Source organism: Eucyclogobius newberryi, unplaced genomic scaffold (genome assembly GCF_026437365.1).
Source record: "Eucyclogobius newberryi isolate DKJ021-1_F unplaced genomic scaffold, fEucNew1.0.hap1 SCAF_21, whole genome shotgun sequence".
In the NCBI taxonomy this organism is placed as follows: Eukaryota; Metazoa; Chordata; class Actinopteri; order Gobiiformes; family Gobiidae; genus Eucyclogobius; species Eucyclogobius newberryi.
Window position 1 is genome coordinate 7,645,360 of NW_027315846.1, and position 23,629 is coordinate 7,668,988.

Consider the following 23,629-nt stretch of genomic DNA (forward strand, 5'->3'; position numbering starts at 1 on the left):
TTACTTGAGCACGTATTGCATCTATTCAGTTACAGGTGTTTTAGAGCTAAAAAAAAATACCCCGGAAAACAATTACTAATAGTGTTCACCTCTCCATAGACCTGAGCTTCAACTTGATCAGGTAGCATCACTGCTCGTTTCCATGGAGATACTGTAGTGTGTTTAATGCCAGACTGTGGACTATTGCATCTTTAATAGTTCTCGATTGTTTATAATCCAAGACCGCAATCGTATCACGTAAATGTGTCTTCACATCATCTTATTTAAAAGTAATTTGTAGATTTGCTTATAAAAAAAACAACTTTAATACCGTATTTTCCGGACTATAAGTCGCACCTTTTTTCATAGTTTTGGCAACTTATACTTGTACTCCGGAGCGACTTATATGTGATATTATTTGTTATTTTCGCAACTGCATTTCATACTCCAGTGCAACTTATACATGTTTTTTTCTTCTCTATTATGCATTTTTTGGCTGGTGCGATTTATACTCCAGTGTGACTTATACTCCAGAAAATACAGTAATTATTTTTAAGAATGACTCACTCAGAAAAAAATGTCATTTGAAGTGCATTTATTTCAAGAAAAAAAAACACAAAACAAGCTTTTAAAATGAAAGCCGTTCAGAAAATGCCATCAAAGTTCACACACACACAGGCACACAAATGTTTCTTACAATATTGTTTGACTAATTTCAATGGCGTTTTTCATTATTGCATAACTTCATGGCTCCTCGTAGGGCCAGTTGTGCTCGAGCTTTAGTTGCATAATAAATCTAAACAGAGCGGGGAGTTGCATAGGCGTTTAAAGGCGCGGAGCAGCACAGGACGCAGACATAGCATCAAACAAGTTAAATATTGATATTAAGTGGTTCAGAAAGCTACGATTTTATATAAAGGCATGGCACTGGTACACTGAATTATATAAAGCTTTAAGGCAATAAACATATGCACACAGTAAGGGGATAAAGGGTCTTAAAGGTGCTACATATCAAATATTTACATCCCAGACAGGTTAAAAAGAACAATTTATTTTTTCATGTTATTTTTTTTTCTTTTTATTGAGCCTAACAAACAATATCAACATAAAAAAGTAAATGAATAAATTGTTCTTTTTAACCTGTCAAAGTGCTTGTTAGTCTCATAAAAAGCAAAAGAAGAATTAAAAAAGAAAGAAAAAAGAAAGAAAAAAAGAACAATTTATTTTTTCATGTTATTTTTTCTTTTTCAGTTTTTTTCTTTTTTTTTTCTTTTTAGTGAGACTAACAAACAATAACGACATAAAAAAAAAAAAATTCTTTTTAACCTGTCAAAGTGCTAGTTAGCCTCATAAAAAGCAAAACAAAAATTTTAAAAAAGGGGGGAAAAAAAGAAAAAGAATTTAGAATAAACCAAATTTGAAAATGAAAAATTCGAAAAATGATGATTTGTCGAACGCATTTTGTTAATACTGTTTACATGCAGCTTTATTCACTACACCAGACCTGTAGAAAATAATTCTTGATCATCATGAGTCGATCACTGTGAAATAAATTTAGACAAGCTTTTTGGCCAGAGAAAAAATAAACATGAAAAATATATTTAGAATTTTAAGCCAAGCATGACACTCTTTACAGTACGTGACATACTTGAATTTGTGAATGTTTTACAAATACATAAACTTCTTTGGTGGTAGGAATGCCAAGTTATAAGGCAATTAATACTATTTTTTGGGAGATTTGAAACACTTTATGCATCTTGTTGGCTAAAAAAATTAACAAAAAACTCAAAAAAATTAAAAGTTTGAAAAGGGCCTGAACATGACTTTCATATTTAATAGTCAGTGTCAATTATACTTATTCTACTTCAGGAAAACACCTTTTACTCCATACACTATACAAGAATAAAAAATACAACCAGCTTTTTGAAAATTGTCGAAGGATTTTTGGCATTTTTTTGGGACGAGAACGCGTCTTCCAGGGAAATACTAAAAAGATATTATACTGAAATAATATTTTTTGAACCAGTTTATTGGAATAAAAATTTCCCACACACATTTTTCTCCTTTCATGCGTTTTACAGCATCATCTTTTGCCACAGAGCGCACGTCCTCTACATTCAAGTAGCTGCTCGGCTGAAAATAAAGCTTCCGTTTCAGTCGACTTTACTTGGTCAGTGTTGCCTCGGTAACGCGCACAGGAAAAAAAAGACGTCAACAGAAGCTAAAACCTGTGGCGAAAACAGGGAGAAAACAGGGTGCGGAGGCGTTTTAGAGGGTGTGAAGAGAGCGCAGATGAAAACAAGAGGCCTGGAGCGATGGACTTTAACGGGCCGTAAAAAAAAGTTATATACTTATACTCCGGAGCGACTTATATGTGATATTATTTGTTATTTTCACACTTGCAACCACATTTCATACTCCAATGCAACTTATATATGTTTTTTTCTTCTCTATTATGCATTTTTTGGCTGATGCGACTTATACTCCAGTGCGACTTATAGTCCAGAAAATACGGTATATAAAAGTTCTGCAAGTGCAAGAGTACCTGTATTCAAATGTAGTTATTTCTGTAACAACAACCTGCTCAGGGATTGAAGCGTTTGTGCTAAAACCTGAAAACCGCACGTCTCCTTTGGACTTTATCATGGTTAGTGTACTTCTGTGTACTGTCCCTGTACAAATAACAGAGTATGTGGTCATATCCTGCTCCTCACATATGTCTGTACATGAAATTGATCAGGGTTTGGAATATTTCAACAGCTTAGTGTAAAAAAACTTAACAAAAACGCTGGATGAGCTTTAAATTCTAAGCTTCTACAGGTACAGTCATATAAACGTACAACTTAAACTTAAATAAAAACACATTTTGGGGTTTTTGGTAGCACATCATTCTTAAATAAAATAAACATGTCGATACATATTTTTGAAACAGCATCTTTCAAATGCCTTCCAAATGCTGCAGTATATTTTAAGAATATTTTGTACAAATCTCTATGTATACTGTGTTTAGTGACCTTGATTGTCTTGAAAGGTGAAGTGTAGTGTAATGTGACAGATACAGCTCAATTACGTCCGCACGGTTGTATTAAATCATTTCCCGCTGTTAAAATCATATTCTAGAGAGTTCTACGACAGGTGCAGAGCCGCAGAGGGGCTTGGACGGGCTCCGGCTCCTGCACACGACAGGGACGAAGCAGAAGGCGCCGTTATCACAGACGTTATCACACAAGTCTGAAGAAACGGCCAGGAAATGTATGTATCTGATGTGATCTTACATTTCAACAAGAAGCTTTAATAAAGTTGGCAAATAATTGGGATCCGTGTAATAGTTGTAGCATTTACAGAGCATGACGTTTTCAGTTACCGTATTTTTTGGACTATAAGTCGCACCTTTTTTCATAGTTTTGGCCAGGGTACGACTTATACTTATATATTTACTTATACTCCGGAGTGACTTATATGTGATATTATTTGTTATTTTTACACTTGCAACCGCATTTCATACTCCAGTGCAACTTATGTATGTTTTTTTCTTCTATATTATGCAATTTTTGGCTTTTTTGCGACATATACTCCGGGAAATACGGTAAAACCATAAGCAAATGTACATTTTCCAAGGTTTACTGACTCAGATAATAGTAAAATATTGTGGATTGCAAGATAAATGACTACTAATAATAATAATTCCATGGAGACAAGCCGATACAGGAACCCCAAGCAGAAATATCCCGCAGTGCACCTTTAAATGACACTTCAGTTATCAGCCTCGAAGCGTTCCTCGTCGCTTTTTCAGCGTTCTACCGTCCACACAGTTGAATTTAAAGAAATACCAGGCGCGATATTGGCCCTTCTCGACACAAACGTACAACCTCAGGTGGGCGGGGGCCCCTGGTAGCGCAGCATGATGTTGAAGGAGCGGGCGAAGTTGTTGGAGAGCGAGCAGGAGTGGGATTCGTCGGCGAGCGGCAGCAGGAAGGCGAGCAGGAGCAGAGCGAGGAGGAGGAGCCACAGGGGCAGCGCCAGGCAGCACACGCGGTACAGCAGGCCCGGCTTCTGCGGACACAAAACACAATACGGCGTAAAACGGGGATAAGTCGTGGTAAAACAAGTGATAATGCTACAGAAAATATTGCAATAATTGAACATATTGATGACCATTTTAGCACTTAACCCGTGATTAACTACAATTAACCCGTGATTAACCATGATTAACCCGTGATTAACTACAATTAACCCGTGATTAACCATGATTAACCCGTGATTAACCATGATTAACCCGTGATTAACCATGATTAACCCGTTAATCGCCCCGCGACAACATTTGCTTTGCTCGGCTGATTTTGTGCAGTTAGTCAGACTCGGAGAGAGAAAACCTTGTAAAAGAACTGAAAATATCCACAGGACAAGATAGAACTAATAAAATTAATAAAAATGAATCATTACGAGTCGAAGTTAACTGTGAATAGTCTGCACTTTTGAAGTTCTGACTGGATTTGCGTTTCGTTTTCAGTACTGCTAGAGTAACACATGTGCCTGTTTCAGTCATTCTTCACTTTGTCCACGCTAGAAATGTCAAGAGGATTCGGTTAATCGAGAATCGTGATTATTCGGGTCACAATATAATCGTAAGATGCAAAAAAAAGAAATATCCATGACCATTTTAGAAGCAAAAATACGGTAAGTCCAAGTAGTTCAATCCATCGTCCAAAAATAGACCTAAATCACTTTTATTTACCTGTCTTTTTCTGTCCAAATTAACATTATTTCGTCTTTCAGAAAGTTTCATTTTCGTAAAGTCGTCACAAACTTGAGGAACAGTAACATTAAACCACGGGAATGAAAGAAAATGAAAGACTTCACTGTCGATAATCGTGAATAATCGTTAAATTGTGATATTTTTTCTCACAGTAATTATAACACTAAAATGTGATATAGTGACATCCCTAGGCCACATTTGGAACTGCAGTGAAAAAACACAACTCGTAAATCTCAGAATAAAATGTACAATAATAGTTTAAGAAAGCGTGGACGGGTTTACTGTAGTGAATTGTTTAATTGTGTAACTGTTTCTGGGTGTTAAATATGTATAAACCCCTAATACATCTCCACGACGACAGGCAGGTGGCAGTGTCCACCGGGGAAAGTTACACGGTGAACCTTTAACCGACCTCGTTTCGACAGAACAAATATCAGAGGGATCAGACAGAAGACAAACACTGGGTTAAAGTGTGTGTCTGAACTGGAGGTCACGGTTAATGATTCAAGAACCAGGAAGTGAAACTATGTGTGACACAGCAGTGGGTTTCACCTTCAGACGATGCACAAAGAGACAGTCTACACCCAGAGCACGTGTTCAAACATAGTATTTAGAGTGCATTTGAGTGTACTTTCACAATTTTTACGATAATACACAATAGAATAAACACAAATGCTATTTTTATCTAATCAATGGAAACACATAAGTATTATAGGGGTTGTATACAGTTTATTACCTGATAAAAGTCTCTTATTTGTGGTGTTTAGTTATTAATTCATTGGATTATTAAAATATCTGAGAGCTAAATGAGAGCCAAGTAACAGACCATAGGATTAACACTAATAATTAGATTTATTTATTTACAGCACTATTTATTTAGTGAGATGTTCAGAACAGCTAAACCAGCCGTCATTTTATGTGTTTGTTATATTGCACTGGTTTGTTTTAACGGCAATTATTTCAAGTTTATTGCTATTTTATGGTTTTACTCCCATTTCATTCCACTAGTTTTATTGTTTAAGACAAGAACAAGCTTTATTTCTCACTGTTCTTGTCACTGTCTCTGTGAAGCACTTCGAAACTTTGTCAAATGTGCTAAATGAAGTGGATCAGATAATTAACTCAAATAAAGACAGTTTTAATTCAAAATAACCTTTGTCTTTCTTTTAATTACCGATGTAAACAGTGATGGACCCGTGAAGTGCCTGGATTTACACTTCAAACAGTCGCTCAAAAGTTGACATATTAGAAACTATTGACCATAATCGTAAAATAATGCAGGATGGATGTTTCAGCGCCGCAGCAGTAACAAGAAGACTAAAACGTCCTCCCTGAACACACAGAAGTTAAACCGGGCGGGGCCGTCGAGCCTGCGAGGAGCTGTGTGAAAGAGAAGATTGACCGGGGCACTTTTGAGTGTCTGAGGGTCGGCGGGACACTCAGGACGGGACGGCATTCTTTAACCGGCCCCTCCCGCCGCGCTCTGCTGAACGAGAGCCGAGAGAGAAAAGGCATCGAGGTTCCCATCAGACGGAAATGCACCGTTTTGTGAATGAAAACGTTAAAAATGACGTCCAAACTCAACCTTGATCTAACATTGGTTTTGACAGAGTTTGGCGAGTAACGTGAGGCATGTAATTTTCATTTGAATAATATCAATAGTATGAATCTGCATATATTTAAATACCGGTTATTACTTAGCCCAAAATGTACCGCGTTGAGGCATTTATTTAGCTCATCCGCTCATCACATATTTAATCACAGGAGTTTTCCCAGATTGAAAAAGCAGCTCGAAAAAACACGACACGGCAATAAATACAAATAGACAGCACAACGAAACACTCCCCATTGTTGCCAGGGTAACGAGGCCAGATCAAAGAATGTTCTAGTATGTTAAGTTGATCGTATATATTTTGATTTACTCATAAAGCACATTTAAGAGCGAGTTAAGATGCTGATTTACTGACCTTCTGAGGCTTGGACCGGGGCTTTGTCTGAACGTTCTGCAGGAAGACAACACGTAAATAAATACAAGATGCACACGATGCACACGATATCAGAATGATTTTATACTGAGGTCATAACTGAGAGCTGCAGTCACAAGTTTGTCCTACTGCGGTGTGTTGCACTGCCATCTAGTGGTGCGACTGCGACAGTGTAATAATAAAGGATTGATGTGTATGTCTGTAGTTGCTTTTGAAGAAGAAAAAAACAAAAAGGTCCTAATTAAATAACTAAACTATTTGAAACAACTAATTGTGTAAGTAAACTTGTAGAGCAATAACACTTCATATTCAATTACTGTCGTACTCACAAGCAATTAAGGCCATATTCATGTGCGTACAACTGATGTAAATAAGGGTGTTTTGTTTACTTACAATTAGTATTATTTTGTCTTATGCTAGCTATTTTTACTTTATTTTATTATTATTTTATTTTTTATCTTTATCTTTTTATTTTATTTATTTATTTCCCTCTATTCCCTATTAAGATATGAGAGAAGTTTTGTTAATAAGAGTTTTTTGTTTTGTTTATAAGAGTTCCCTGTTTTTATTTATATCTGTCCTTTTCCTCTGTATCTACTGCGTTGCAACACCGAAATTTCCCCATGTGTGGACAATAAAGGAATATCTTATCTTATCTTACTTGATACTATAATTTAATAGTGTTGTGTGATTCATATTGAAAAGTCACAGCAAAACTTTCATTTAGCTAAATAATTGAAATGTGATGCATTTCCACAGCCTGTTTTAAAATGCCTCATGTGCAATGCAACGTTTCCACGTCCTCTCACCGCGTCTGTCGCTTTGAACGAGTCCTTGTCGTTCAGCTTCGACTTGTAGAGAACCCATCTGTACTGCAGGTCTTCCACTTGTGCCGACGTTTGCGGGTCGTCCTGCTTTGAGAACGCGGCGAGGAGCTGCTGGAACAGGTCCTGGCCGGAGGGTACGTTCTTTCTCAGGGTCTGGGGGAGGGAAACAAACACGACAATTGAAAGAAAATGCCTGGATTTCGTTTTAAAATGAATTGTTTGCATGTAAATCATTCAGCCACAAGAGGTCAGTGTCGCGTTATTCTTCTTTTTCCAAACTGTAACTGCTTCATAACTTTATAACAGTAAAATATCACATTAATTCAACATAATTACAAGGTTTAAGACGACACATATCATTCTTATATCATTCTGTTGCCCTTTAGTGATGAACTGGCAGGGAAAAAAACTAAAAAACAACAACTGATACACAGAACAACAAATGACCTTGACACAAAATGAAACGATAATCAGTTTCTTTTGTCGTCTCGCTTTCTTTTGTGGCGTTTCCTTTGGACCGTTATGTTTCACAGACAAAGTGGAGGGCCGATCGAGGGCCTTCAATTGGTGGTCAACGCAATGAATAATGGATGATAATTGATGTGTTTAACGAGGGCACTTAAATGTGGTCGACACTGAGGTTTAAGGTAGTTTTTCAAGGCTAATCTTGACACAGCTTAAAGTACATTAAAGCTGAGTACTGCTAAAAGTGAACACCTGCAGGTCTCAATTGTGGTTTATCTATATTTATTTGTCTTTATCAAAATATTGCAATTCAAGCGATAATATATATTACATTTCCAAATAGTCAGTAGTAACGTGTACCTAATTTCTTTTCCAAAATAACTTCACCAGCTCTGTAGTACAGCCTGTCACAGTATATTTCTTTTGACAGATGATATATTACCATCTCAGTAAAAGATATTATTGAGCAGAGCCTTTTATTCTGCTAATGCAATAAATCTATGCAAAGTTCTCTACGTTTAGCTAAATACATTATGTGTGAAACAATTAAAGAACTTTTGAACTGTAATAAACAACAAACTTTCACAAAGGTCCAGTCTGAGAAAACGTCCAAGTCAATGTTCAAGTAAATGTTTTATATTTGCTCTATATGTGTTATAAAATGTTATTTTCACAATGTGGTTCCACAATTAACTGTGGATCTGATATAAAGAACTGATGGCTTCAAAATGAATTGAAATATAGGTAGAATATAGTGCTGTCGTGTGCTGGAGGAGAGTTCTGCTTTTGAACAGATCAGAACGCTGAATGCAGTGACGTGATTGGCTGATTGTGGTTCCACCTTCACACAGAAGCTGTGGGCGCCTCCCACGCTCAAAACACACTTCTCATGTTGCTCTAAATTCTGTATAGCAAAGTAATGAGTCTGTGAACCGCTTCTTTCTTATTGAGTCAGGTAAAAGCAGACATCACGTGTCATAACTGATCTCCCACATTACTGACACTTTCTGCAGCTGCACAGTGATCACGAGGATGCACCGGGGCTGCGACCGCGAGCCTGCACCGGGGCTGCGACCGCGAGGCTGCACCGGGGCTGCGACCGCGAGGCTGCACCGGGGCTGCGACCGCGAGCCTGCACCGGGGCTGCGACCGCGAGCCTGCACCGGGGCTGCGACCGCGAGCCTGCACCGGGGCTGCGACCGCGATGATGCACCGGGGCAGCGACCGCGAGCCTGCACCGGGGCTGCGACCGCAATGATGCACCGGGGCAGCGACCGCGAGCCTGCACCGGGGCTGCGACCGCAATGATGCACCGGGGCAGCGACCGCGAGCCTGCACCGGGGCTGCGACCGCAATGATGCACCGGGGCAGCGACCGCGAGCCTGCACCGGGGCTGCGACCGCGATGATGCACCGGGGCTGCGACCGCGATGATGCACCGGGGCTGCGACCGCGATGATGCACCGGGGCTGCGACCGCGATGATGCACCGGGGCTGCGACCGCGAGGATGCACCGGGGCTGCGACCGCGAGGATGCACCGGGGCTGCGACCGCGATGATGCACCGGGGCTGCGACCGCGATGATGCAACGGGGCTGCGACCGCGAGGATGCACTGGGGCTCTGCGACCGCGAGGATGCACCGGGGCTGCGACCGCGAGGATGCACCGGGGCTGCGACCGCGAGGATGCACCGGGGCTGCGACCGCGAGGATGCACCGGGGCAGCGACCGCGAGGATGCACCGGGGCTGCGACCGCGAGGATGCACCGGGGCTGCGACCGCGAGGATGCACCGGGGCTGCGACCGCGAGGATGCACCGGGGCAGCGACCGCGAGGATGCACCAGGGCAGCGACCGCGAGGATGCACCGGGGCTGCGACCGCGAGGATGCACCGGGGCAGCGACCGCGAGGATGCACCGGGGCTAAATTACCCCTAAATGACTATTCAACTTATACACCAATACCTGCTCCATACCTTTTTCTAAAAGAGTGATATCTACGGTTATCTATTTTAAAAATGAAATAAATAGATAAATACCTGGAGCTTGGCCTGTGTGACCTTGAGTTCCGGACCACTGATTGGACCGGAATAAGACTCGAGAACCTCTGAGAGAACGACATTCTCTTTTTGTAACCACTCTTCAAACTCGCTCCACCTGAACCTGAACTCCGCTCTGCTGCCTCCGCGCTCCTGGAACACGAAACAACACGAGGCAGAAAGCACAGGTCTGAGTTACAGCCGTCCACGGATGAGTGCTCCCCAAAGGAAGCAGAGAATGTGTAGAGAAAGATGGCCATATCATATCTACACAAACATTACACATTTATGGTGAACATGATGGCAAAGGCAGGACAAATAAAAGCACATTTTCAACCTCGTCACTGAGAGTTCCAGCCCCATCAGTTTGCCGAGTGTCTGTCACGGCTCTCGTCATCTCTTCCATTCCCTGCCGAGTGCTGTCAAACGAAGCCTGGCGAAGAAGTAGAAATTGATGGTATTATATTGTCATTGCACAAAAGTTACGTGTTTAAAGTTTCACAAATATCCCTCATTTGAGACAAAGATTGACAAAAGCCTCCAATTGGAACGCGTGACAGCAGCGGGTTGCTGTGAACTAACTGCAAATTGTTCGCTAGAATAAGGACGTTTGCAGAGAAAATATATATATTTTTTGACACTTTAGTATTTTCCCGACACTGAGAAAGACGGAGCAGATCGTGTACCTACAGCGTTTACTTAGTTTTACGTTTTGTTTCGCCTTGATTTTTATTGTGAAGAACTTTGGTCACTTTGAGCGTCGTAAAGGGCTCTGTCAATATCATATCATGACAATACTGACATCAAACTAGCAAGAAGGACGCTAAATGCAACTCCAGGCATGTTTTGGATGAGCCCACAATGTTACAAAATGCTAAAAAATCTAATCAAATGAATGAACTTTGCGTAACAAATGTCCTTTAAGTGATGAAATGCATTATTACCAAAGTGTACGACGACTCTGATGTGATTGTGCTCCTTCTGAACAGGTCAAAAGCTCCTCCTCCTTTTCCTTTTCCTCCTCCACCTCCTCCGTGGCTTCCTCCGTGGCTTCCTCCGTGGCTTCCTCCGTGGCTTCCTCCGTGGCTTCCTCCGTGGCTTCCTCCGTAGCTTCCTCCATAGCTTCCTCCGTGGCTTCCTCCGTGGCTTCCTCCGTAGCTTCCTCCGTAGCTTCCTCCATAGCTTCCTCCGTGGCTTCCTCCGTGGCTTCCTCCGTGGCTTCCTCCGTAGCTTCCTCCGTAGCTTCCTCCGTCTGCCGCCTCCACACCGCCCCCTCCGTACCTCCGCCCGCCCTCCGCCGCCTCGCTCATCGCCATCACCGCTCCTGCCCCGTTTGCAGATAAGACGCTCGCGCCGCTCCAGCCGCCGCCGCTTCTCATTCCTCCCGTTTTCGAATTATCAATGCCAGACTCTGCGTCCACAATTAAGACTTTGCCGAGGCTTTGATCTTTCCTGTGGCGGAGCGCCCACGCGGGGGAGTCCGTCTCATCGCCGCCCCAGGAAGGCCCGCTATCGGCCCCGTCCGCACTTGAAAGTCCGGGGCCCTTTTTGTTTTCGGGAGATGCCGCACAATGACCCCGAGGTCGCCCTTCCAGCCAGCCACTTTGGTCGATAATATCCTCGTCTTCAAAGTCGTCGTCAAGACTCCCTTCTGGTCCGGAGAAAGCCAGGTTTGGGTAGATATCGCCTGACCTTTTCTCCTCTCGGCCCGCTGGACTGGCGCCACTTCCCGCCTTGACCTTAATGTTGCCGCCGACTAAAATGTCCGCCGGCGAGGGGCCCCTCAGCTTCCAGGAGTCCGCCTCGGTTTGCTCGGTGGAGAATTTGAGCAGCCTGGAAGACACATCAGACCACATCATATTCTATTAGCTTGAATTATTTAATGGAAAATGCGACACTTTCTCTCGGTTGCCTTTTGAATACTTGTCAAAATAGCACTTACAAATATATGCTAAAATGATCAAAACATCTCACATAAAGATGTTTTAATGTTTTTGATATATTTTTTGAGCACATACCGACATTTGGTCTGCTGTTGATGCCATTTAATAGTTCATATTAAGTCATATTTTTTCTCTTCCCTATTTTCAGGGGCAAATTTCTTCACCAAACAAGAAGAATGAAAGGTGGAATTCGTAGTATGTGCTCAAAAATAGATGTATTATTATTATTGTGGAAATTTTAATTGGAATGCCATGTATTGTCATATATTGAGGACACAAAAACAAGAGGCTCGTTCTACATTTCTACTTAATTACGCGACTAAATGAACATGCAAACGACATTATAGCGTGTTTAAAATCTCAAAAAGGAAATTAACACGTCAGCAATAAGGTTTAGACAATTAAGAGTAATATGCACTTTCAAATTGTCGATTGCAAATTGATTTCTTCTTTGTGAACACATTTACGTTCCACGTTGTCTTATTCAGTGAGTGTGTGTTGCCCTTGAACACTGAACGCTTTATAATAAGTAATCCTTTGTTTAAGACTGCTATTTATTTGTTATGTCTCATTTCTACTCTTTAGTTCCTTTTCACAGATGCACAGTTGTCATGAAGATTAAACTATACATATAAGTACCGTATTCACCGGAGTATAAGTCGCACCAGCCAAAACAATGCATAATAGAGAAAAAAGTATAAGTCTCATTTTTTTGGGAAATGTATTTGATAAAATCCAAGACCAAGAACAGACATTTCATCTTGAAATGCAATTTAAACTAATAACAGATTAGAGAACATGGTGAATAGGTGTACGTATGCTAACGCTAACACCTTCAGCTACATGAGGCACAGACAGAACTGTGGTAAGTGTCTGGTATGTTAACGTAACATATGAACAGTTATTCAGATAACTATAGCATAAAGAACATGCTAACAAGTTTACCAAAGCATCAGTTTTACCCCAAATCACTAAATCCATTGAATTCTTCTTCCTCTGTGTCACTTCTAAACAACTCCACAAACTCCAGAGGTAGAGGAAGTGCTGATTCTTCTTCTGCGTCGCTTAGAGCCTAGAGCGCCCTCTTGTGGTTGTCAGTGTGAAAATAATTAATCATATCACATATAAGTCGCTCTGGAGTATAAGTCGCACCCTGGCAGAACTATAAAAAAAGTAGTCCGAAAAAATTGGTACAAAGAAAGCCATTTTGGTCACATGGACACTTTGATGGCGGTCGTTTCTCAGGTTACCCAGACGACGTCATAGTTTAGCCTTAAAGATGACGTTTCAGCTCTTTTGGTAAACGTGTCCGCGGAGATAAAGGGCTGAGCGTACCTGTCCAGATTGAGACTCATGTCGTACAGGGACATCCAGGACGCCCTCAGCCTCTCCATGTCCCTCAGGATGTGGACCCGGCCCTCCTCTGAAGTCTTCTCCAGCACGGAGCGACCCTGTGCCTCCGTCCTCTGCAGCTGGAGCTCCTTCTCTGGAAACTCGCCCAGGGCTTTCTGCGCAAATCCAGATCGACAGAAACATTTTCATTCACGATGATTATTCACGATGATTAACGCGTTATCATTTCTCAAGTTTGTGACCAGCGTTATGAACTGTCTGAATCACAAAATGAGTGAAATGTGACAAAAATAGCTAGATTAAAAAAGTATTTTATGTTGAGGTGTATTTTTTTAACTATCGATTGAATTAAAACTGTTGAATTTTGCTTCTAAAATAGTCACGGTAATTTATTTTTTTTAGCTCGTGCTTATTATTTTATTGTGACCTAAATAATCATGATTATCGATTAAACCAAATAATCTTGACATCCCTAATTGTGACATCTTGGGAATGTATGGTGGATTTACAGAAATAATGTCAACTAATTGTCAAATGATTGATTGATTAAGGCTCAAGTTGCTGAGATGCAACATTCACTCATATTCATAAATGTATATCATCATTTTCTTGGGAGCCAGCCTTAAATATGTGCATTCAATTTGATCTTTCTTCAGGATGTTTACACTTTGCAGTAATTATAATTCTAATTTCAACAATTGCAGTTGTTGACATTAACCTGTCACTCAGAGCATGACTCAAAGGGAGAGTGGGCGGCGGCTTTTAAGCAAAGGCTGGAAATGAGTGAATATCTGTTGACAACTTCACAAAAAAGCAGATTGTGACAGGAATATCATCACATTTACCTCAGCCTAGTTCTGACTATCAATTCATTTTGAAGAAACCACAATGCATTTTATTATTCAGCCCAATAAAACATATATTAGTTAACTTTTAAGAGCCTTTTAAGGGATTTATCTATGCATAAATGTTGTATCGTGAAGCTCTGGGAAATGCCAAAGCCAAAGCCTGAGAAGAAGGGGAAAAAGTCAAAATTTGCAACACAAAGAAAGACAATTTGAAACATTTTTGTTCAGCTCTTGGAAGTGTTTTCTTTCAAGGAACACTTACTCTCCAGAACCCTCAATTATTGTGACTGTCAAACTGGAGATGCCAGAGTCACTACTAACTACTACAACTAGACTTTCCACCAAAAGATGAAAAATACATCAATGCATTTTCAGCCACGGTGAAGCTCAAGAGCTCTGACCGGGGGTTCTTACATCCGCCTCACACGAGCCGAGCGGTAAAAAAAAATTATTGGATTTGTTTTATCTTCCTTTCATCAGTTCTCGGTGTAGGAGCCGGTTGTTCCCCGTGTGCCCGCTGCTTCATTTGAGGGAGCACAGTGGGGCTGACGGTGTTTCTCTGTGGGATAGGAATTCTCCCCTGCGCCGTTTCCCCCTATCAAACGAGAGCTAAAATCTGAAGATTGCAAGGCCCGGAGTGCGGGGATGAAGTAAAAGTGGAAAGATGTGTGCAGTGCAATGAACGTGGTTGTTTGTCCAAATTGACGAATCCAAATATGGCGCCCTTTCCTCACTGGCTACATTTTATTTAAGTGACTCGGATCAAAAAGAAACATTTTCAAAGTCCAAAAAAAGACTATTTCCTAAATCAACACTGTGGTCCTGCACTGAAGGACGGGTCAAATGCAGAGGACAAATATTCACACTGGGAGAAAACATCTATCTTATATTTAGATAAACATGATATGGCAAGAGTTTGATTAAATAAATAAAAAATACTGATTTCATTCAAATAAACACGAGTGAGTGACTTTTTAAAGAGCCATTTAACACAATAACAGCCCAATTTATTCCACCAAAGTCTGAACTGTCTGTAAAAGCTGTGGACTGACCATGGACCTCTTGATACAGTAAAAACACAAATCAAAAAACAAGTGACTGCATCTGTATTTCCTGCACTACTCTAAAGAAACCAGCTTTGTACATGTTCCCTTTTATAGAAAACTATTAGTACCCATAGATATTGATATTCCATCCATTTTCCTCTGCTTCATCTCTCGTTGGGACATGCCCGGACACTCGGGAGGCGTCCCGTAGGCTCCGGAGCAGATGCCCGAGCCTCAGCTGGCAGCGACTCTACTCCGAGCTCCTCCCGTGTGACTGAACTCCTCACTCTATCGCTAAGGGAGCGGAGGAAACTCATTTCGATCGCTTATATCCGCGATCTTGTCCTTTGGCGTATCACCCAAAGCTCATGACCATAGGTGAGGGTAGGAACGTAGATTGAGCAGTAAATCTGGAGCTTTATTTCATTTCGACTCAGCTCCTTCACCACAACAGTCCGATGCATCGAACACATCGCTGCACCGATCCGCCTGTCAATCTCACGCTCCATCCTTCCCTCACTCGTGAACAAGACCCCGAGATACTTGAACTCCAGGCCAGGACTCCCCGCCCACCTGGAGAGGGCAAGCCACCTTTTTCCAGTCGAGGACCCTTTGCCTCAGATTTGGAGCTGCTGATTCTCATCCCAGACACGTCACACTGCTGCTATTCATATTTGTTGCGTTATCGTTTGTGTATCGTATTTGTTTTGTTAGTTATATCAAAAACCTCGAACATGTCATATAATATTTTACAAGTTTTCATGACTGCGAAAAGAATCACACAATCCACTTCTATCCAAATTTTACAGCTTGCTCCGATTCGATCTCTGTGATTTGTAGGCCGATAGGAGTGGTGCTGCAGTTTTCCATTACTACTCCCATTCCGCAAAATATACGAGCGGTGTGGCCTTGATTACCTCTGCCTCATGCTGCCGGCCCTCGACGCTCCACTCTCCGGACGAACTGTGAAACGACTCTAGCTTCTGTTTCATGATCATGATCCACTTCTCCAGGTTCAGCAAACTGTCGTGGAAGCTCTCGTGCTCCGCGATGTTCTCCTCACTGCCGTGCACCTTCATCTGGGAAACAAAAAAACGCAAATGCAAGAATGTAGGAATATCGGCAATTTCATATGAATCGAAGCAATATTTGTACAGTTAATAACATTTGATTGTGGTCCATTGCTCTAATCTAGAGGCAGGAGACATATTGCAATAGTTGTTTTTGATACAACAATGAGCAGATAAACGTTAGAGAAAACACAATTTGCAGTATAAGCTTCCAAAAGTATTTATAGTTCTTTACTTTTCTGTTTACTTTCAATGTCAATTCACTTACAGTGGTGTTTATGGGTCTGAAATGACGTCACACCTGTGCTACTGCCATCTACTGGACAAAAGCTACATGTTGCACTGTGGGCTGTGCCAAGAAAAAGTCTCAAAACAAGAAAAAGTCTCAAAAAAGTCCCCAAAGACCCCGTGTGTACAGAAATGTATTACTGTGGTCAGGAGGGACCAGTGGACTTACAGAAATCACTCCTGACAGTAAGCTGTTTGTTTCAGGTCGTTAGCAGCTAATGCTAATGCTAGTTTACATATTTTTATGTGGCTACGCTAATCAACGTTAGCCTACTTACAAACAGTTTTAACAAGCCTAATTTCCAACTGTCCGGGTGTTATATTTTAGGATCAGACACAAAGTCCGTGCTCTTGAAAGCTTGGAGGGTGTGTACGGTGCAGAGAGCGTGTCGGGTGCAGATGGCGTGGCCGGTGCAGAGGGCGTGTCGGGTGCAGAGGGCGTGGCTGGTGCAGAGGGCGTGTCGGGTGCAGAGGGCGTGGCCGGTGCAGAGGGCGTGGCCGGTGCAGAGGGCGTGTCGGGTGCAGAGGGCGTGTCGAGGAGGAGGAGCAGATGGAAATATCCACACACGTTTGTTGTGGCAAGTTGTCGCTGCTTTTAAGGCTGGACTTACACTGTGCGATTTTTGACAAAGAAAACTATAAAAAAAGCACAATATTGTCACCAGAAAACATCCAAACATGTTCAGTTACAAAATCTCAAAACACACTTCCTGTAAAAGTGCCTTTATAAAATGTGTTTTCTCCAGGTGCTATTTTGCCAAAGATCAATCACTTTACCAAGCTGACATTATTTTCTTCCATTTTAAAGATTGTAAAGAACACACCGCATCCAATTCACTTTCAAATCATCTCAACTAAAAGTCACCTTGAACTATATTTCCCTGTAAAAAAGGAAAAATTGCAATCTATGACCTTAAATGTGTTACCGAAGAACACAAATGTCAACCGTACATCCGCATCTTCTACATTTTTTCCATCAGAGCAAAAGGATAAATCATCAACAAATAAAAACGGCTAAAAATCTCTCTTTTCACCTTGACAACAGTGTAGAGATTCCTCCACTCGGCGTCGAGTCGTTCAAACTGGGTTTTGTTGGAGGGACTGGAGGACACCAGCGTCTCCAGGGCGGCGATGTGAGCCTGGCACTCTTCAAGGTCCTTCTGTATCACCTGTGAACAGCAAACAGAAAGGAGTTTGTGCCGAGGAAAGAGGGGAATGTAACTTTTCTGGGAGAGTACACCACCCGCTTGTCACCATGGGGATGTTATTACTCTGCCTGGGAAGTTCCACAGTGTTGCATTACATGGAAACAATCAGGTAACGCCACCAGGCCAAGCTACAGGTCAGATTAGTGGGTAGGCGACCCTGCTCTCAGTAATGCATGTACTTAGTTAGCAAAGTAGAAATACCGTATTTTCTGGACTATAAGTCGCACCTTTTTTCATAGTTTTGGCCCGAGGTGCGACTTATACTCCAGAGCGACTTATATGTGATATTATTTGTTATTTTCACACTGGCAACTTGCGGAGTTGTTTAAAAGTGACACAGAGGAAGAAGAATTCAATGGATTTAGTGCGACTTATATGTGTTTTTCTCTTCTCCATTATGAATTTTCTGGCTGGTGCGACTTATACTCCAGTGCGACTTACAGTCCAGAAAATACGGTACCAACACTATGAAGACAAGCAAGTGACATGAAAGACAATTTTAAACTAGAATATGTAATTTAATTTGTATACATTACAAGTACTTTTTGACTACATGATCCAAAAAATAAATAGGGGTGGGTAAAATAGACAAAATGAATATCTTTAATATTTGTTTGGAGTATTCTGATAATGGTATTCACACAATATTATGTCACTCTAACAGGAATGGCTGTAGTTGAGGTTTTATTGTCAGACAAATGTGAAACATCTGTCAAATCGATCCCAAAAGTGCAGAAATGTCAAATTAAACCCTCATTCAAACGTTTACAACTAAGAACTACTATCACTAAGAACAATATTTGTTGTATTCAAACATTGCATATCTTCAAAAACAACATTCATAAGATTATAGTCATTTCAATATATTGCCCAAGTCCTTTCACCTCCATCCATCCATCCATTTTCTACCGCTTGTTCCCTTTCGGGGTCGCGGGTGACTGGAGCCTATCCCAGTGACTTCGGGCCTTAGGCGGGGTACATCCTGGACAGTGGCCAACTTGTCGCAGGGCCAACACAGAGACACAGACATTACAGACAGTTCACGCTCACATTCATTCACTAGGGCCAATTTAGAGTCACCAATTTTTACCTAACACATGCATGTCTTTGGACGGTGGGAGGAGCCGGAGAACCCGGAGAGAACGATCACACGGGGAGAACATGCAGACTCCACCCAGAGAGATCATGTGATGTTGGTCTGGTCCGGGAATCGAACCCACGATCTCCTTCTTGGGAGGCAAGAGCACTAACCGCCTTTGCCACCGTGCACCCCTTTCACCTCTTTATGCCAAATTATCAATTATACGTCATAGTTTTACAGTTTTACAAATAAGAAAAGTGGAAGGGACAAAATTAAGAGCTGAAAGTACATCTAACACCAACCGTATAGAGAAAAGTGTTCTTAAAACGTACTCGCCATATTTTCCAGACCATAAGTTGCACCTTTTTATACAGTTTTGGCCAGGATGCCACTTATATGTGCTTTTATAGGTTATTTTCACACTGCGCTCTAGGCTCTAAGCGACGCAGAAAAAGAATATACTCCAGTGCGACTAATATATGTTTTTTTCCTTCTCTATTGTGTATTTTGTGGCTGGTGCGACTTATACTTTGGAGAGACTTATAATCCAGAAAATACAGTTTTTATTTCTTTTGAGAAGCATCAAGTCGTCTCAAGTCACAAGGCTCCAAGTCTTAGTCCATTTTATCAAGTCATGTTTCAAATCATCAAAACAGTGACTCAAGTCTGACTTATTATATTAGTATTATCTTGTCTTACGCTAGCTGTTTTTATTTTATTTTTATCTTTATTTGTTTACTTTTCCCCACCATTCCTTATTAGGAAATGAGATGTTTTGTCTATAAGAGTTTTGTTTATAAGAGTTTTTCTATTAAGTGCTTTTTTAAACTTCCTATAAGTTATGTTCTTTTACTCTGTATCTACCTGCGTTGCAACAATAAAATTTCCCCATGTGTGGACAATAAAGGAATATCTTACCTTATCTTAGTCACGACTTGCAAGTCCACAACTCTGGTCATTTATGAGCTACTGTGTACAAGTAATTTCATCAATATTTTGTCCAAGTGTCCAAGATTGACTAGTTTCTATGCGCCAGCCGTTCAAAATAAGCCCTATTCAATCTCGTTCAATCTTTCTTTGTATCATCAGACATGTCTTCCCCTGCTCTCCTGTCCTGGCTGTGATTCGGGCTTCACTCACTCCGAACTGGTCGGCCTGGCTCTTCTTGGCCAGAATATCGGGCTGCAGACCATCAGCTGTCACCAGCCTGTCCCGGAGCTCTGCCAGCCTGACGCCAATCAGCTCGTGGGCGTCGCCAAAGTCCTTGGTTCTGCAGATCAAGCCCTGTGTGAGGAAACAGGAATTTAAAATGCGTTTGATGATAACGTTATAAATGACAAAAGCAGTTCTCAATGAGTTCACACCGTACAAAAATAATATTGTTTCCGATCTGAAATGATGATGATTGGCGTCACTTTTAAGATGGAGCAATAGAGAGTATAGATTAAAGTGCCTCTACAGGTCGGACGACTCGTTGAACTAAAATGCAGTTAAGAAATATATTTGGAATTCTGCTAAAAGATATAAAAATGTTATCACAGATTTTTTTAGGTTTGTGATTTCACTTCCTGTTTGTAATTGATGACATCACACTAGGAAACTACGCTACACTGGGCAAAAAGTATTCTCTTTTAACAATGTTTTAAATTTGACAAATAACAATATATGAAAGCGCCTTTATTTTGTTGAATTCAAGTTTAGAGAAAAAAAATTACCGGTAGTTTCTTTTGTGTAAAATTAAGCATGAACTTTGACTGGAATGAGTGTCCCTAGTTTGTAATTTTCTTCCGATTTTTCAACGTTTTCTACACAAATACGTACTTGAATGGTGTGAAACTATAATGTATGTGTACAACAGGCATTCAAAAATAAAAGGAAAACCCTGTCATAGGCACTTTAAACTGTATTTAACAAAAATGTTTTACCTGGGGTCTCACGTAATTTTTTTTACATAGATGACTTTCCATGTTAACTCAGAGAGAAGTTTATGGAAGTTTGTATTTTATCCGTGCGTACCGTACTTTTCGAACTTGAAGCCGCTACTTTTTCCCCACGCTTTGAACCCTGTGGTCATAACAACGCTGCAGTTCATTTTGGGAGGCACTCTAGCAGGAAGTGCAAGCATTTGACACAATGTAGAAGAAGACGTAAGTGAGCAGTGGTCACTGTATTTTAAGCTTCAAAACGCTGTGTATTTTATCACAATCAGACTCATAGTCATGGAGATGTGTGTTTTATTACAATTCTCATTTTCACTTAGAAATTTGTCTAATTAGACCCGTGGCACAGTGGACTGAGGGTGCGCAGCGAGCCCGAAAAGTACGGTACACTTTAGTAAATCAAGTTTTATAAATGAGACCCCTGATAATTTTTCTCATTTTCACAAAAATCTGCAAAGTGACAGATTTAAGTTAAATTAAACTAGCCTATTTCATGTAATCAGTCTAATAGCATGTTGTGGTCTTATTTCAGTCCTGCTAAAATATGGAGCACCATCTACAAATTACACAAATAAGCAAATCAATGAATCAATAAGGACTGGGTCTGGGAATGAACAACTCAAAATGTAGAACGAAACACTTTGCCTCTGCCCGTGGAGTGCCGATGAAAATGTTTTGTAGCCATCTCTGGTCTGTGCAATGTGTTTATTGTGCAATGTCCCTATTAAGTTAAAGTAAAATAAATAAAATAAATAAAATAAATAAAATAAATAAAATAAATAAAATAAATAAAATAAATAAAATAAATAAAATAAATAAAATAAATAAAATAAATAAAATAAATAAAATAAATACAAAGATAACATTAAATTAGACTTAGACCAGTTCTAAATCAGGACTCAAATTAATCAAAAATAAAAAGTACAGGAAAAACTTGGCTTCTAAATCAGGACTGATATTACCGGTAATCAAAACTGAAAAGTACAGGAAAAACTTGGCCAGGTCTTGAGCAATCTTCTGAATAAGGGCAATATATAATTAAAATGTCAGTTGAAATAGAAAGGAACAAAAATAAAAAAACTGAATACCAATTTCAACCAGTGGCAAGTATAGCGTTCTGTACTTGCTGTTATTTTATTTTATCTTCAAGGCTCCGTATTTGAAAAGACCTATTTATAACTATAATTATAACATAATATCTGTGTTTTATTTCCCTCCAGGGGCGCTGACGAGGACAGGCGCTGAGGGGGGAGGAGGGGCGAGCGACTATTTTTAGCTCCCATCTGCGCTTGGCCTCAAAAATGGTCTGTCAGTCATTTACACTTCAAACTGCGGCAGGCTGGCATTAAAGGGTATTTAAATCAGCCATTAGGACGCGGCCGCATGGTCTGGAGACAGGTTCGACTCGCTGCAGCAGAAAAGAAGAAACGACTGGTAAAATGTGTGACTTTCAGACATTTTCAGACAGTATGTGTGTCAAAGAACAAAGACTTGAATACAACTGTTGCACTCGCTCCACAGTTGATGTTGACTTGTGTCTTATGAGATGAGCCGTTTTGGAAGTTTGGTATACGCAGCCACAAGAAATAATGTGATTTGTTTGATAATTTCTCTCTAAGACTAATATTTTCAAATTAAACATAATTCTAAAACTGTGCAGAAAAGGAACAGATCTTGTGCTTTTTCTTTTTGTATTGATACTCTACTTTTGATACTAGTTTTATTATCGATTAGTATCAAATTTGCAGTACTTTTGACAACCCTGAGGTGCACGTTGTCAATTTTCTGATGGAGATTAATTTTTTTCATCACGTTTTCATTGAATTGTGCAATTTCATCGTCACATTACGAGAAGGCTCAAAAAACAAAAGCACAATTGCATTTTTTCTTAACTTTTCCTTCCCCTCAGTCACTAACTTCTACCCACATCCATTCCAAACACACACACACACACACACACACACACACACAAACAAACAAACAAACACAAATGTTTTCATCAATTAAGGCTAATTTAAGAGGAAACCAAAACAAACAAACAGAAACGGGGAAAAAAAATGAAAACATATACTGTATTTAACCCGGTAAACTCATAGCTGTAGTCATAATGATCAGAAATTAAGTATACATGAACGTAATAACAATAATAAAATCAATAGCGGCAATAACCACAGTAATACTTATAGTAGCAAAAAAAAAAAAAAAAAATCTGCTGTCCAGGTAATACAAATATTCATATATGTATAGAAACATGCATGTGTAAACCCAGCATACATACTGTTTATGCACATTCATATTGCACATTATGTACCTATAGTTGGTAGACTGAACTGACAGCCACAGAAACAGCAACATGATGGAGATTCTATTGCTTTGCCTGGAATATTCCACAGCATGGCATTAAACGTATAGGTACTTATAGATCTTCAATTACAGGTGTTTGAAAAGCGTGCATTATTGTGAGTCAAATAGAAGCTGTAACTCTTCACGGATGGAGATGGAGATGTTTAAAGCCGTACCGCGGAACATTCCAGGCACAGCGACTACATCTTGAAGGATCTGGGGGCCCTTCAGCAGAAAAGTGTGCTTTTTACATAGAAGGAAAACTCATAAAGGAATTGATGGATAGAATGACTCAAGTTCAATTTTGGAGCCGATATGAACAGTCTGGCATTTTAAAAAGTATTCATGCCACAAGGGAAATAACTCTGGCACAAAAACTGATCAAAGCAATACATTTTTATGTGGATTTGGAGTAATGGCTTCACTTTAATAAGGAAAACTCAAGACACAGCTCAGTTTTT

The 23,629-nt window shown here is 40.4% G+C and overlaps 1 protein-coding gene across 1 annotated transcript in view; it reads right to left on the reverse strand.

The window, feature by feature from the left end:
- Positions 1-1,307: 1,307 nt before the first annotated feature.
- The window catches only part of syne3 (spectrin repeat containing, nuclear envelope family member 3), a 48,033-nt gene continuing 25,711 nt past the window's right edge, over positions 1,308-23,629 (reverse strand). Inside the window, exons 10-19 of the mRNA XM_072457628.1 lie at positions 20,026-20,169; positions 17,631-17,765; positions 16,156-16,317; positions 13,327-13,499; positions 10,993-11,881; positions 10,386-10,481; positions 10,049-10,201; positions 7,530-7,700; positions 6,703-6,738; positions 1,308-4,032 (exon numbers count right to left, since the gene is read on the reverse strand). Coding sequence (XP_072313729.1) covers positions 3,850-4,032; positions 6,703-6,738; positions 7,530-7,700; positions 10,049-10,201; positions 10,386-10,481; positions 10,993-11,881; positions 13,327-13,499; positions 16,156-16,317; positions 17,631-17,765; positions 20,026-20,169 — 2,142 coding nt within the window. The 3' untranslated portion in view covers positions 1,308-3,849. The remainder of the gene's footprint in view (positions 4,033-6,702; positions 6,739-7,529; positions 7,701-10,048; positions 10,202-10,385; positions 10,482-10,992; positions 11,882-13,326; positions 13,500-16,155; positions 16,318-17,630; positions 17,766-20,025; positions 20,170-23,629) is intronic.